Genomic DNA, 16,855 nt, shown 5'->3' with positions numbered 1-16,855 from the left:
CTGTTACGTAACATACCAAAAGTGTGGGTGATAAGTTCGTTTCAGTCAAAACGTAGGCCTGCTGCGTGTTTCTTGATGTGGTGTATCGTCCTGAAAAAAAAGAAAAAAAATGGGTATTTTGCGAATACTGCGTAAAACACTCACAAAATTTTAACGAATTGCTTAAAGCTGTAAATAGTGCGCTATGTTGGTGGTGGTAGTTATTAAACATTTGAGGTAGCTAGGGCAACAGTGCTTTTTGTTTAGTTAAGGACAACAATGGGGTGTTTGTCTGAGAACCGCCATACACCTATAACTAAGGATCGTAATGAAAAATTAGATGACGACAGCTGCATAACTCTCTGCAGTAATGAATGTCGCACTTGTGAACGCTGTCAGCATCAAAACAACACAAACGAGGTTCCAGAAGCGGGGATCGCAGAGCGGGTTGGGATTCCGAAAGCACTCATCAGTGATGCACATGCCTGCAACGGGAAAACGTGTTCCATACGCCATAAAACCTAGATTATGGAGCAATGGAAGAACGTTGTGATCGGATGAGTCTTCAGTTTCACACTGTTTCGAACTTCTGATCGAGTTAACTTCCTAAGAGTGAAATATGATGGCGGTTCGGTGACGATTTGGGCAACCATATCGTGGTATTCCATAGGCTCTATGGTTACTTTGCAATGTCGCACAACTTCCAAGGTTTATGTGACGATTTCGGCTGACCAGGTCTGTCCCGTCGTACAGCGTTCTTGTCGCAGTGATGACGCTGGGTTCGAAGACCACAGGGCCTCTGTTCACACAGTTCGAACCGTCCATGATTTGTTTTGCGTGCACGAGGGTGAATTATCGTATCTCAGTGTTACTGAACCTTTACAGTGTACTTTGGAGAGAAGTACACTCTGTCGCAATTTCACTCCATCACCTTTAACTGAACTTGCCATTACTTTGCACGAAGAATGGTGTAAGATTCCGTTGAAAACGATACAGAATCAGTATTAATCATTCAGACACGCCTGGAAGCTGTTTCCAATACACCGGCCTCCTACACCCTATTAGGCATTGTAATATCTCGTGTTTTTGTGTTTCCATATTTCTGCACGCCTTCTGTACATTGTCGTGTGTTAATTGTAGAGAGCAACTCATGATGTAAGTTAGGCGAGAAAACTCCCAATAGTGCCACACTGCCGCAAGGTTCATCCTTGGAGCAAGAGGAACCACTGAGACTGCATGGGCTACTACTAAGGCCCAGTTTGCGGGGTAATGTACCGCAACGGACAGGAAAATTGCTGTTTGAGTGTAGGAACTAATTTGTCAATAAACTTGTTATATGGTCTAAGCCACTCCAATATGGAGAGCAGAAAACTTTGCATTTTTTGTAGGGGTTTAGTTTTCTGTCGTCTAAAGTAGACGTTAAGTTAATATCTTCTCCAAATTTGTAGTTGTCATAAAAAGTGCTTCCGGGTACTTAAAAGTCAGAGTTATAGTAAATCAATAAAATTGCCCGAATCTGAGATTCGTTGCTGAAAAACCATTCGAAGTAAAATTCCGAAATGAAATGAGAAAACGAGAGCAGCATTGGACAGTTTGAGGGGCTAATGTTTAGAACTTTAATTTAATGTAGTTTCCATCCTGTTTCGTATTTTTTCGAAAAAACACTATTTTAAGTGGAATAAAATTTATGCCATATTATTCAGCCTGTGATTTGAAACAAATTTTAGTAAACGTTTTAATGGTATCTTCAATGGAATGGCTGCAAAAAATAAATAAATAATAAAAGTAAATAGACAAAGCGGAAAAACCCGCTGGCTGAATTCGTAATATTAGGCAACAACGCTGTGAGCCTTATTTTCGGGTTGAACGGAGGCGGCAGCCCATCGCAACCGAAGTACAACACTAGCGTAAACATACACATGAAAAACAGTTTTGCATCACCCCGGTTCCCAGAACTCCTGAAGATAGACCTTGGCTGTGGATATTGTATCACAGACACAGTCCCTTTGACTGTTCAGAGATGTCACTAAACCTGCCCAAAGTGTAAACAACCATGCATAAGCAGCGCCTATTAGACGGAGGGGGTCCGACAGCCGATCAGTTCCAATCATTCCAGCAGGAGGGAGGTACACGGTTCGTGTTGTCTGTAGTTCAACCATGCGTAGACAATCAATAACGCGGTTCGATTGCGTCCGCATTGTTACGTGGTGCCAGGAAGGGCTCTCAACAAGGGAAGTGTCCAGAAGTCTCGGAGTAAATCAGAGCGATGTTGTTCGGACATGGAGGAGATACAGAGAGACAGGAACTGTCGATGACAGGCCTCGCTCAGGCCGCCCAACGACTACTACTGCAGTGTACGATCGTTACCTACGGATTATATCTCGGAGGAACCCTGAAAGCAACACCACCATGTTGAATAATGCTTTTCGTGCAGCCACAGGACGTCGTGTTACGATCAAACTGCTCGCAATAGGCCGTATGATGCGCAACTTCACTCCCAACATCCATGGCGAGGTCCATCTTTGCAACCAAGACACCATGCAGCGCGGTACAGATGGGCCCGACAACATGCCGAATGGACCACTCAGGATTGGCATCACGTTCTCTTCACCGATGAGTGTTGCATATGCCTTCAACCAGACAATCGTCGGAGACGTGTTTGGAGGCAACCCGGTCAGGCTGAACGCCTTAGACACATTGCCCAGCAAGTGCAACAAGGTGGAGGTTCCCTGCTGTTCTAGGGTGGCATTATGTGGGGCTGACGTACGCCGCAGGTGGTCACAAAAGGCTCAGTAACGGCTGTATGATACGTAAATGCCATCCTCCGACCGATAGTGCAATCATATCGGCAGCGTACTGGTGAGGCCTTCGTCTTCAGGGGCGACAATTCGCGCCCTCATCGTGCACATCTTGTGACTGACTTCCTTCAGGATAACGACATCGCTCGACTAGAGTGGCCAGCATGTCCTCCAGACATGAACCCTATCGAACATATCTGGGATAGATTGAAAAATGCTGCTCATGGACTACCAACCAAAGACCCTGAGGGATTATGGTGGTGGTTTTATTATTAATAATATTTTTTTAATTTGATTAGATTTTTGGATCTTAATTACCACCATCATAATTCATATTTATTTCGCTAGGCTTCTCTACCGGAACTGTTTGTTGGCGAGCATAATTTTATGACGTGATTTACGCCTAAAAGCTATCGGGCTTCGTTTTGCAAAAAGTGAAATTTTAGGTATAGGTTCTATTTTGAAAACAAACCAAACGTATTACACTGATTGGTGCCGTTAATATGCGGTCAGTCGCCAACAGACATCCCCAAACAAAGTAAGCCATATTTACTTACCAAATTCACGAAAAAAGCTGAGAAAAAAGGTATAATTAGGCGGTTCGTTTAAAATTACATAGATAATATAGTTACAGAGAGATTTTATTGTAATCGCAGCGTCTATTAAGCAGCGCTGAAACTGTCTCAGCGGTACTGCGCGACAACACACAGTCACGAAATCCGCTAACACTTGGGGAACATTACAGGATCTACGCCGAATGGCCGTTGTGGAGGGGGACAATCTGGACCAACAGTGCCTTGATGAACTTATGGATAGTTTGCCACGACGAATACAGGCATGCATCAGTGCAAGAGGACGTGCTGCTGGGCATTAGAGGTACCGATGCGTATGGCAATCTGGACCATCACCTCTGAAGATCTCGCTGTATGGTGGTAAAAAATGCAATGTGTGGTTTTCATGAGGTGTAAAAAGGGCGGAAATGATGTTTATGTTGATTTCTATTCAAATTTTTTGTACAGGTTCAGGAACTCTCGGAACCGAAGTGATGCAAAAGTTTTTTTAATGTGTGTATTTATTATCTAATTATTTTTTCCACATTTAAGACAAGGGGCTGCGTAAAACTTAAAACTGAAATTAGTATGTAATAAAAATAGGTTCAAGCCTATGTAACTTTAATCTTAATGCTAATGATTTTTATTCGTAATACATGAGATAAATGTTTTCAAAACTGATACTAATTATTGTTGTGTTATTGTTATACATCACCTTCAACACCAGACACTCAACTTCAAAATGAATTGTAGTTCACTGAAAACCGTTATAAGGTTCTTGAGTTACACACCAGGCAATTTGTCTAGTTCCGAATTTAACGCTAGCTTTAGTGAATTTTAACTAAAAACTAGTAAACATAACTTTTTGAAAGTTGCTTCTTGTACAATAATTCACACGTGTAGAAATTACTAATGTTTTAAAAAAATATGAGGTTAGTTTTCTCATTTTTCGTCCAAATTGAAATGGAACAGCCCACAAAGTGTTTCCAATGAGGAATAGTCAGCATTCAAGGATATAACAGAACGCTATTTTCAAGCAAAGAACTTTGTGTAGACGTATGCTCTATTCCGAATGGTTTCTGAGATAGAACACACTTAATGAACTGCTTGGTCGTGATAAGACTATCCAATAACCACAAAATAGGCAGGTAACTTTCGTTTGTTATAAGAATGCATTTTCTACAAGGTTATTGCTATCTCGAGCTACTCTGATAGGAAAATTTGTGACTGATCCTTAATCATAAGTAACTAACAGCATTTCTGGATCACTTTTCATGTCAAATTCCTTCAAGAAATTTACATTAAAATCGCCACTAGTAAATAATTCCTTCCTCCTTGAGGCGGTTCGTTATATAACACTATTCCACTGACATTTTGCTCTGATATGACATATAATATTCCTAGACTAAAACAGCTGTAATTCTCGACAGCTTACTAAATAGTTCAAGTTTCAGGTTACAAAACGAGCAAAAAAAAGTTGAATAAAATCGTCATTAAATTGTCTCATTCAGTATAAATTTATGCCACCCAGTCTGTACAATTTACAGTTGGTAATATGACTTTCACATGAAGAATCACTATTCTGTAGGTAGTTTAAGGTTTCCACATCGACCCGATACCGAAAATACACAACGTTTTCTATTGTCAAATGTTCACTTCTCTCTATAAGTTCTCGGTTACAGTTTCGCAGCTGGGCACACGGAATTTTACTTATTCGGAATAAAGTCACAGTTTTCACAGAAAAGAGTCAAGAATTTGCATAATCGTCATTTACGTTTGTAGTTACTTTCCAGTACATGTGAATTTAGACTTTCTCAGCGCATCTCGATGATGTCTTCTCAGGTTGTCAGCCAAATGAAGGCGTCGTTCTGCTGCAACGATTCATCAAGTTTCCTACTTATCATCTTCACCTGACTTGTTTCATCAAGTTTCCTACTATCATCTTCATCTGAAGATGACAAGTTGGAAACTTGTTGCAACGTTGCCACAGAACGACGCCTTGACTCGGCTGATAACAAGAGAAGACTTCATCACCTTCTAATATGTTTAAATCTTCTAAATTTCACAGTAAATTGTAGTTGCTACATTTTTACAGAGCACAGTGCAACACATCTGGTCACCACTAAGGCCAAGTGCTGACTCTTCTCAGACTCCAGACCGCCTCCTCCTCACAGACTTAATGCGCACAAAATCACTCTCTTCTGACCGCGGAGTCCCAGGGTAGTCAATGAGCTTTCGATTTTGATCTACACCATCCCGTATTTACTACACTGAGTCAGTCACGTTATCAAATGATTTTAAACAAAATTATTATAGCAAGTAACTTCCTCTTTAAATGACTGAACTACTGAAACACTTTATAATATTAAAAATAACTTAAGCTGATTTCTCTATAATTCATAATTTCCCCGATGTATGAGGCACAAGAAACATGTATATCCACGTTCTCACACTCTTGCACACGCCGTTACTTACTGTTGAAAAGATTCACACGTCGCAAATATACCAAATCTAGTCCTCATTCACTCAAACAATAAAACAAAACAAAACAAAATAGTCATTATTTAAGAGAAACCATAACGTTAGAAAAATAAATTTAGAAAATCCAAACTCTGTGTTTTACGTGATTTTGTGTATTTCTCTGGATATAAGACTGAAATTAATATTATTGTTGGCTATTGACGCTACAAAATGCTGTGCAGAGTTTCATCCCATTTGACATATGGCAAAGGTATAATTTAACTTATAACAATGTAATATTTTGTTGCTTCTATAGTAGCGGCACACGCACGGATGAATCTACTGGCTGCCTCATCCAAGACACATTTGTGGTGGCAAAAAAGTGACTCATCACATACGAGTATATAAAGCTAGCTATCGTATGATTTCTGTAGGGCGATGTACAGTGCTATGCCACATGCTGCCTGATAGACAGCAGAATAATAAATTAAAGTTTTTTATGAAAATTTCCCATTAATCAGTGGAGGCCTGTGTGCTAAAGAATCAGAGGCATTACGTTTCCCAATATTAACTCACAGACACATGCTTCTATACCCTGATCTACACAGAATTTAATTGTTTCTACAATTCTGTAGTTACATTCTTTTCTTAACGTAACACCTCCTTTCTCCATATTGGAGTTACATGAATATGCAGCTGATTTATAATCAGTCGTATTACTATAGGTTTCGGACAGACGAATAAAATCGTCTTTTTTTTTCAACTACCACGATCTTGCAAATACCTTAAGAAGACATTTACTTCATTTTTTTGCCCTACCCCGTCCCTCCTCTAATATGTTGACATCATTTTTGACTCTATTACTATAAAAGAATTGGGAACCACTGTCAATTTACACTACGGGCCATTAATATTGCTACATCACGAAGATGACGTGCTACAGACGCGAAATTTAACTGACAGGAAGAAGATGCTGAGATATGTAAATGATTAGCTTTTCAGAGCATTCACACAAGGTTGGCGCCGGTAGCGACACCTACAACGTGCTGACATGAGGAAAGTTTCCAACCGATTTCTCGTACACAAACAGCAGTTGACCGGCGTTACCTGGTGAACCGTTGTTGTGACGCCTCGTGTAAGGAGGAGAAATGAGTACTATCACGTTTCCGATTTTGATAAAGGTCGTATTGTAGCCTATCGCGATTGCGGTTTTCGTATCGCGACATTGCTGCTGGCGTTGGTCGAGATTCAATGACTGTTAGCAGAATATGGAATCGGTGAATTCAGGAGGGTAATACGGAACGCCGTGCTGTATCTTGACGGCCTCGTATCACTAGCAGTTGAGATGGCAGGCATCTTATCCGCATGGCTGTAACGGATCGTGCAGCCACGTCTCTATCCCTGAGTCAATAGATGGGGACGATTGCAAGACAACAGCCATCTGCACGAACAGTTCCACGACGTTTGCAGCAGCATGGACTATCAGCTCGGAGACCATGGCTGCGATTACCCTTGACGCTGCATCACAGACAGGAGCGCCTGCGATGGTGTACTCCACGACGAACCTTGGTGCACGACCGAGCGAGGTGGAGCAGTGGTTAGACACTGGACTCGCATTCGGGAGGACGACGGTTCAATCCCGCGTCCGGCCATCCTGATTTAGGTTTTCCGTGATTTCCCTAAATCACTCCAGGCAAATGACGGGATGGTTCCTCTGAAAGGGCACGGCCGACTTCCTTCCCCATCCTTCCCTAATTCGATGAGACCGATGACCACGTTGTCTGGTCTCCTTCCCCAAACAACCAACCAACCTGGGTGCACGAATGGCAAAGCGTCATTTTTTCGGATGAATCCAGGTTCTGTTTACAGCATCATGATGATCGCATCCGTGTTTAGCGACATTGCGGTGAACGCACATTGCAAGCGTGTATTCGTCATCGCCATACTGGCATAGCACCCGGTGTGATGGTATGGGGTGCCATTGGTTACACGACTCGGTCATCTATTGTTCGCATTGTCGGCAGTTTGAACAGTGGACGTTACATTTCAGATGTCTTACGACCTGTGGCTCTACCCTTCATTCGATCCCTGCGAAACCCTACATTTCAGCATGATAATGCACGACTGCATGTTGCAGGTCCTGTACGGGCCTTTCTGGATACAGAAAATGTTCGACTGATGTCCTGGCCATCACATTCTCCAGATCTTTCAAGAATTGAAAACGTCTGGTCAATGGTGGCCGAGCAACTGGCTCGGCACAAAACGCCAGTCACTACTCTTGATGAACTGTGGTATCGTCTTGAAGCTGCATGGGCAGCTGTACCTGTACACGCCATCCAAGCTCTGTTTGACTGAATGCCCAGGTGTATCAAGGCCATTATTAGGACCAGAGGTGGTTGTTCTGGGCACTGATTTCTCAGGATCTATGCACCCCACTTGCGTGAAAATGTAATCACATTTCAGTTCTAGTATAATATATTTGTCCAATGAATACCCGTTTATCATCTGCATTTCTTCTTGGTGTAGCAATTTTAATGGCTAGTAGTGTAAATTTCTTTCATACTATTATCTGAATTCTGAATTTAACCTAAAGTCGTTGTCTTGGCTGACCCCAATAACCACAGGCATTTGCTCTGATGTGCTGGTGCCCCCTCCCCTCCCCTTACGATCTATGATAGTATTAACGGTGTAACACATACAGAAGACATTATTTGTATAAGGCTGTGCCTCTGAAAGCCTGTGTTGACGTACACGTACATCATTTGCCGAATCATGGAACTGAAGCTGCCACGTGATGTGAACATGGTGTGCGGAAAACTAGTCACAGTCACTGTGGCTGATCATGAAACTTGATGTCAGATTACTAATGGGCACATCATCTATATACACTGATGAGCCAAGACATTATAACCGTCTAATTAATAGCTCGCTTGTCCGTCTTTCAACTGATGTAATACACTACTGGCCATTAAAACTGCTAAACCAAGAAGAAATGCAAATGATAAACGGGTATTCATTGGACAAATATATAATACTAGAACTGAAATGTGATTACATTTTCACGCAAGTGGGGTGCATAGATCCTGAGAAATCAGTGCCCAGAACAACCACCTCTGGTCCTAATAACAGCCTTGATACACCTGGGCATTCAGTCAAACAAAGCTTGGATGGCGTGTACAGGTACAGCTGCCCATGCAGCTTCAAGACGATACCACAGTTCATCAAGAGTAGTGACTGGCGTATTGTGACGAGCCAGTTGCTCGGCCACCATTCACCAGACGTTTTCAATTGATGAGAGATCAGGAGAATGTGCTGGCCAGGGCAGCAGTCGAACATTTTTGTATCCAGAAAGGCCCGTAAAGGACCTGCAACATGCGGTCGTGCATTATCCTGCTGAAATGCAAGGTTTCGCAGGGATCGAATGAAGGGTAGAGCCACAGGTCGCAACACATCTGAAATGTAACGTCCACTGTTCAAAGTGCCGTCGATGCGAACAAGAGGTGACCGAGACGTGTAACCAATGGCACCCCATACCATCATGCCGGGTGATACGCCAGTATGGCGATGACGAATACACGCTTTCAATGTTCGTTCACCTCGATGTCGCCAAACACGAATGCAACCATAAAAAAAAGGTTCAAATGGCTCTGAGCACTATGGGACTTAACATCTGTGGTCATCAGTCCACTAGAACTTAGAACTACTTAAACCTAACTAACCTAAGGACAGCACACACATCCATGCCCGAGGCAGGATTCGAACCTGCGAGCGTAGCGGTCACGCGGTTCCAGACTGTAGCGCCTAGAATTGCACGGCCACACCGGCCGGCATGCAACCATCATTATGCTGTAAACAGAACCTGGATTCATATGAAAAAATGACGTTTTGCCATTCGTGCACCAAGGTTCGTCGTGGAGTACACCATCGCAAGTGCTCCTGTCTGTGATGCAGTATCAAGAGTAACCGCAGCCATGGTCGCCGAGCTGACAGTCCATGCTGCTGCAAGCTTCGACGAAGTGTTCGTGCTGTTGGTTGTTGTCTTGCAAACGTTCCCATCTGTTGACCCAGGGATCGAGACGTCGCTGCACGATCCGTTACAGCCATGCGGATAAGATGCCTGTCATCTCGACTGCTAGTGATACGAGGCCACTGGGATCCAGCACAGCGTTCCGTATTGCCCTCCTGAACCCACCTAGTCCATATTCTGCTAACAGTCATTGGATCTCGACCAACGCGAGCAGAAATATCGCGATAGGATAAACCGCAGTCGCGATAGGCTACAATCCGACCTTTATCAAAGTCGGAAACGTGATGGTACGCATTTCGCCTCCTTACACGAGGCATCACAACAACGTTTCACCAGGCAACGCCTGTCAGCTGCTGTTTGTGTGCGAGAAATCGGTTGGAAACTTTCCTCATGTCAGCACGTTGTAGGTGTCGCCACCGGCGTCAACCTTGTGTGAATGCTCTGAAAAGCTAATCAGTTGCATAGCATCTTCTTCCTGTCCGTTGAATTTCGCGTCTGTAGCACGTCATCTTCGTGGTGTAGCAATTTTAATGGCCAGTAGTGTACATGACTAATTCTGCGTAGCAGGGATCCGATACTTTCTTGGTAGGTTTGTGGAGGTATGTGGCATTAGTGCCTACGCACCGGTCATGTAATTCGCTTAAATAACGGACCGCTGATTTGCGTACGCAGTTAATGGGACCCGATAGCGATCCAGGTGGGTTCCACAGGATTTACATTAGACGAATTTTGTCGCCGAGACATCATCGTTAGATCACTGTAACGTTCCTCAAACCACTGTAGCATGGTTCTGGCTACGAACCACGGACACGTATACTGCTGAAAGATGACATCGCCGTCGGCGAAGATATCAAGCATGAAGGGAAGCAGTGGGTTCGCAGCTGTTTTCGATTACTGCTACAGGTCCCACGCAAGCGGAGGAGAATTTGTCCCACAGCATAATACTGCTCCCACGAGCCTGCGTCCGTGGAGCTCTCCAAGTTTCCATTGAATCCCGATGGTTCCGTGCCCACTGCAATCGTAATTTACTATGTCGTTGGGTCAACATGTGAACAGATAGGGGTGGTTTGCTGCGGGGCTCCGTTTTCAACAATTTACAATTAGCGGTGTGCTCCGAAACACTTGTGCGTGCACCAGCATTGTGTTATTTCGGCAGATCACTATCTGTCCCACTTTATAGAGCAGACAAGCCTCCGAACCACACGTTCTGTGAAGAGTCGTGGACGTCCAAGCATTTAGCGCCTAGAGGTAGTTTCACAGTCTTCTACCTCTTATTGTAGATGCTCACGATAGTAGCACGTGAACATTCGACCAGCTTCGCCGTTGTCGAGATAGTCGTTCACAGACTCTGGGAAATAATAATCTGTCCTTTGTCAAAGTCGCTTATCTCAATGGATTTCACCATCTGAAGCCGATATCTTCTAAAGGGTGATCTCCCGCCCGTGTCTGCTCCGCTTACATATTTTTGTTACCCCGTCACGCGCCCACAACGCCACCAGTCATCCAACGTCGCGGTGGGCAGTGGTCATTATGTTTTAACTGGTCAGTGTTTATCACTGACAAACTGTAGAGACTCACGTTTAATGTAGGAACACAATATACTTACCTATGTCCTGAGAAGCACTAACGTGTCTTGTGTAATGGGTGTATCTGTTGCTTTTCGTACAATTCTCTGTCGACAAATCGAAGCCACTTCTGGAGTCAATACTTTTGCCAGCGAAAACAGTGACTGTGTATTGACAGAAACTGTCTTCTGGTAATTTTTTGCTGTCGTATTTCTGTAATTATCTCATGAAATACACAAGAGAAACCATTTCCAGAAGTATTTTGTTTACTGCCATACCACACGAAAATAACCTGTTAGGTCCTAATGTTATTCTCCATCCTTAGTGTTCCTGATTAGCGATCCAGGTTATTTCAGATTATAAATACCATTAAAAGGGGGAAGTAGGGATCACTGTCCGTCAGAAATGTTTAAAAGAAGATTCAGTATTTGTTCATGGAAGTTGTGCCAGTAGAAAGCTCGTATACATGTTTCAGCGACTGTTTGAGAGTATTTTTAATATTTTAAAAACCTCCCATGTTCTTGTTGCTCCACCATTAATCGGAAATAACTTCATTTCACATCACATCAAAGTCATTTCGGACACTGTGGCTTCAATTGCTAGTGCTTCCAATCTTGCACATACGCGCTTTCAAATGGTTTTCTTCATCCCATTTGTACGTATTACATTCATATTGCATAACACTGGACTCGCATTCGTGAAGACGACGGTTCAATCCCGCGTCCGGCCAGCCTGATTTAGGTTTTCCGTGATTTCCCTAACTCGCTCCAGGCAAATGCCGGGATGGTTCCTTTGAAAGGGCACGGCCGACTTCCTTCCCCGTCCTTCCCTAATCCGATGAGACCGATGACCTCGCTGTTTGGTGTCTTCCCCCAACCAACCCAACCCACATTGCATAGTCCTTACTCCTTATGTTAATTGTTGTGATTGTTGTTACTATTCATATGCCATGTTGTCTTTCAAAAACTATGATATACTTCTCTGCAAACATTGTTTCATTACATCATCCTTACTGAACAGCAACTTTTGAAACTAGGTCATTTCAAATGGTTTTCTTTTGCGACTAAGGTTAACGAGTATTGTCTATAGTGGGCACTGAGTTAGATATCACAGTTATGGATGAAAAATCCGATTCTCAACCTGTTCTCAATTTGAATTTAACCAGATGTAAGCTCCACCAGATATTAAACTGTTTTCCCCGTGTGTCTTTTTAACAGGAACGTTGAGTCACTTCAGGACTGCTTGGGAAACATGCTACTGGTTCAGAGCGCCTCCCTCGGTTCTGTTCTCTGCATTTTGTTGGTACAGATAGCTCTGGTAAGTAGTCACTCATTTCAAAATGTAGTCAAAGTAGCTGCACGTGGGCGAGAACGTCGTTTTCCATTCACTCAGAATGAGATTTACTTTCATTAAAATATTTAACATTTACTTTCTCTCTGTGTATAATATTTCATTGAAGTATGTGACTCCAGAAGGAACATTATGTAACCAGAATGAGAAATGCTCCTGTCCTAGTGCAAGAAAGGCAAATACGCTCTGGGCAGGGGACTAGCTTTTCGACTTACCTGGCAGCTTCAAAGATACTTGAGTCAAAATATCTTGACATACTTTCTTGTGGGTGGCCGAGGAAAACAGTTCAGACACAACGACACTCAGAATCGACACGAAAAGACGTTACGAGATGGCATAAAGGGCGACAGTGAAAGCCCTCCTTCCCTTGGTACTTCGGTTTCCACACAATTTGCGGTCGACAACGACAATTAGCAGTACGATGAGCAGTAGGACGACGTTCTTGACAACGTTCGACATTGCTCCCAGCTCCTAAGAGTTTCAACTCTACTCTAAGGACATCCTTGGACTGCAACCTCTATGGACGTGATGTGACCCCTTTGCAGTGTAGTGCGACAAATTTTGCTCCGGTATACATTGTAATTCTGTCAGAGACAGCAAAGGACTTGCAAGAGCAGTTGAACAGAATGGACAGTGTCTTGAAAGGAGGATATAAGATGAACATCAACAAAAGCAAAACGAGGATAATGGAATGTAGACGAATTAAGTCGGGTGATGCTGAGGGTAATAGATTAGGAAATGAGACACTTAAAGTAGTAAAGGAGTTTTGCTATATGGGGAGCAAAATAACTGATGATGGTCGAAGTAGAGAGGATATAAAATGTAGACTAGCAATGGCAAGGAAAGCGTTTCTGAAGAAGAGAAATTTGTTAACATCGAGTATAGATTTAAGTATCAGGAAGTTGTTTCTGGAGTGTAGCCATGTATGAAAGTGAAATATGGACGATAAATAGTATGGACAAGAAGAGAATAGAAGCTTTCAAAATGTGGTGCTACAGAAGAATGCTGAAGATTAGATGGGTAGATCACATAACTAATGAGGAGGTATTGAATAGAATTGGGGAGAAGAGGAGTTTGTGGCACAACTTGACAAGAAGAAGGGACCGGTTGGTAGGACATGTTTTGAGGCATCAGGGGATCACAAATTTAGCATTGGAGGGCAGCGTGGAGGGTAAAAATCGTAGAGGGAGGCTAAGAGATGAATACACTAAGCAGATTCAGAAGGATGTATGTTGCAGTAAGTACTGGGAGATGAAGAAGCTTGCACAGGATAAAGTAGCATGGACAGCTGCATCAAACCAGTCTCAGGACTAAAGACCACAACAACAACAATACAGGGTGGAACCATTAGAGGCTGTTCAAAGCCACTCACCGAAATCTAAACGTGATCCGAAGCAGAAAACCTTTTTCTTTTGTGCTTTTTCATCCTTCCTTTAACGCGCCCTCCTGAGGAGTGCCGGCGGGGAAGGGTGGAGGTGGGGGGAAGGGGAAGATGGGGAGACAACATTAAAATGTGCGTGAAAACGGCAAAGGGTTTCTCTAAGATCTCCCAGTTCGGCAACATCCCCTGTGCCACCGATGCACCATTGTTGTGCACTTTAAAATGTACCTCTCAGATTCTTCGAAACACATTCAGCTCCGGGGCTGCTCTAGCGCCCGAAGGCCAGCAAACGGCACCTAAAGAGTGTCGAAGAGATTGACTAACTCTCATTCGCTAGAGCCGCCGTGTGGTTGAATGTGTTGCGAAGTTTCTGATGACTACATTTGTAACATGCTCAACACAGGAGCTTGTTTGATGACTAAAGTGTTGCCGAACTGTGGTCTTAAAGGGACCGTTTTACTCACCTACCGCCGGCCGAAGTGGCCGTGCGGTTCTAGGCGCTGCAGTCTGGAACCGCGAGACCGCTGCGGTCGCAGGTTCGAATCCTACCTCGGGCATGGATGTGTGTCATGTCCTTAGGTTAGTTAGGTTTAACTAGTTCTAAGTTCTAGGGGACTAATGACCTCAGCAGTTGAGTCCCATAGTGCTTAGAAACTTTTGAACCATTTTTTATACTCACCTATCGGTTGCTGTGTCCCCGCACGCCCCCCTCCCCCCCCCCCCTCCCCCGTTCTTCACTGGTGGTAATCGCACTCCGACTGTCGTTTTCGACCCCGAAGTATGTGCAATCAACGCCCCAATGTGGAAAGGATAGTTCCATTGACGCCCTTTATGGCAACCCCAGAAGCCTTTTCAAGTCGATTCTGACCGGCGTTGTAACTGAAATGCTATTATCCTCGGCCACCTATGAGCAAACCTGACCTCCACTGCAAAGGCATCAAAAGAAGGAGTGAAATGTGACTAAGAGGGCCTGTAACGACCTTCCCATCGTCTGACACGCCCACAACGGCGTTAGGCAGGATTGTGGTAAAATTTTGATGGCAATGCGACATCATTAACCCACATTACAGCTCACATGAACTTCTAAGCTGTGACATTTTCTTCACATGTGTCAGCGCATTGGAGTTTGAAAGGCCGTCGAGTCCTTGAGTAAGCCGCTGGGCGCTCTGCTTTCTCACCGTTACAGAAGAACGTTGTAGGCACCTCTGAACCAAACTTATGCGTCGGAATGGAAGACAATTACAGGGTTTCGAAAAAGTAATTTTGTTGCGCAGCGGATGATACAATCGGTTCCTAAAACGGATACACCGTCGCGTACGGCCCAGCTACTAAACACAAAGAGGTGTACAGCTTGGCGCCGTTTTCATACACCAGCAACTAGCCGCGAGACACCACACCTCCAGTAGTGAATTTATTGCTGAAAAAGAAAAGCTTCCAAACAAAAAACGGAGCAGGCCAAAAACAAAAAGCCAGAAAACTATGTCTGTGACCAAAGCTGTGGCAAGTACACAAAAAAGGGAAAGGAAACGAGACTAATTCTGATTCCGACATAGCTTTGAAGAGTGACGACAGCATGGATGATGTTGATCCCTTGGGAGAATCCTCATCAGATACTATTGGGAGATATCAAACAAGAAACCTGCTTTGTGTTTAACGGTTCTGATGATGTCCATGAAAAAAAAAAGGGACAATGTTTCTCTTTTGTGTAACTCTTATTTTTATGTTAGTGTCAATATATTAAGCATGACTGAGAACAGTCACTGCCCATTGCTGGTTGACTTTATAAGTACGAAAGATAGAAAAAACGAATAAAGGAATTTATATAGTTCACTCACACGTACGTTTCATTCCCTAAATACCCAGAAATATTCCCCACAAAAAAATCTCTCTTATATATTTGTTACCGGTTTTTGGTTCCCCATCTCAGTTCTAAGACCCCAACCTTCTATCTTCAGTGTAATAATAATATCACATGTTTATCATAGTTGCTTTTGACCAGCCAAGTCTTATCTAAGAACTTCTTTTAGTCTACATTCGTAACTGCAGAGAATTAAGCACTGTACCGTGCCATTTTAAACTAGCTTATACTCTCTAACATTTCCAAATTTTTCCAAATAGTTATTATTTTTCTTTCAAAAATACAGGCAAATTTTGTTATTTTGTTTCATATTTAGGTCCTCTGACACTGTGTATGTTGCAGAGTGCACAAGGAGCCCGAGAAACTGGGAAGATCTGCGGCTACATGTTTGCAATATTTAGTGAGCTCTTGCTCTACTGTTGGTTCGGAGACAAACTAATGGTGGAGGTACGTTGCTTTGAGCTCGGCAGCTAGTTTATAATATCACTCCAAGATATTTCTATGTTTGTATGTGCTGTTTGGTTTATACAAATATTTAGTTCATATGATACGATGAGAGAATTGTATTTATTGCGTTCAACAAAGCACTTTTCTTCCTCCCAGATTTACTTCATCCTTCGAGGGTGTCGTTCCTTTCCTTCCTTCCTCTGTTTCCTTCCATTTGCTGACACATTTTTGTCCTGAAATTCTGTCTTCTGAGATGCTTAACCTAAAAAGTGTTACGTAACCTATTATGTCCGTTCTAATTCCAATGCTTTTTAATCTTTTTCAATTTCAGTTGTCCATGTGGGTTTGCATTTGTAGCTGTTTAATTACTTGAAGATCAGCTTATATGTATATAACATTAGTTAATATTCTGGTATTCAATCTACTTTTTTAAATGGCC

The 16,855-nt window shown here is 43.1% G+C and overlaps 1 protein-coding gene across 1 annotated transcript in view; it reads left to right on the top strand.

Annotated features, from left to right (window-relative positions):
• The window catches only part of LOC126092544 (uncharacterized), an 85,522-nt gene that overhangs the window by 29,780 nt on the left and 38,887 nt on the right, over nt 1-16,855 (top strand). Inside the window, exons 3-4 of the mRNA XM_049908202.1 lie at nt 12,598-12,697; nt 16,312-16,416. Coding sequence (XP_049764159.1) covers nt 12,598-12,697; nt 16,312-16,416 — 205 coding nt within the window. The remainder of the gene's footprint in view (nt 1-12,597; nt 12,698-16,311; nt 16,417-16,855) is intronic.

The sequence above is a fragment of the Schistocerca cancellata genome, chromosome 7 (genome assembly GCF_023864275.1).
Source record: "Schistocerca cancellata isolate TAMUIC-IGC-003103 chromosome 7, iqSchCanc2.1, whole genome shotgun sequence".
Taxonomy (NCBI): Eukaryota; Metazoa; Arthropoda; class Insecta; order Orthoptera; family Acrididae; genus Schistocerca; species Schistocerca cancellata.
This window is presented reverse-complemented; position numbering and strand designations above follow the sequence as displayed.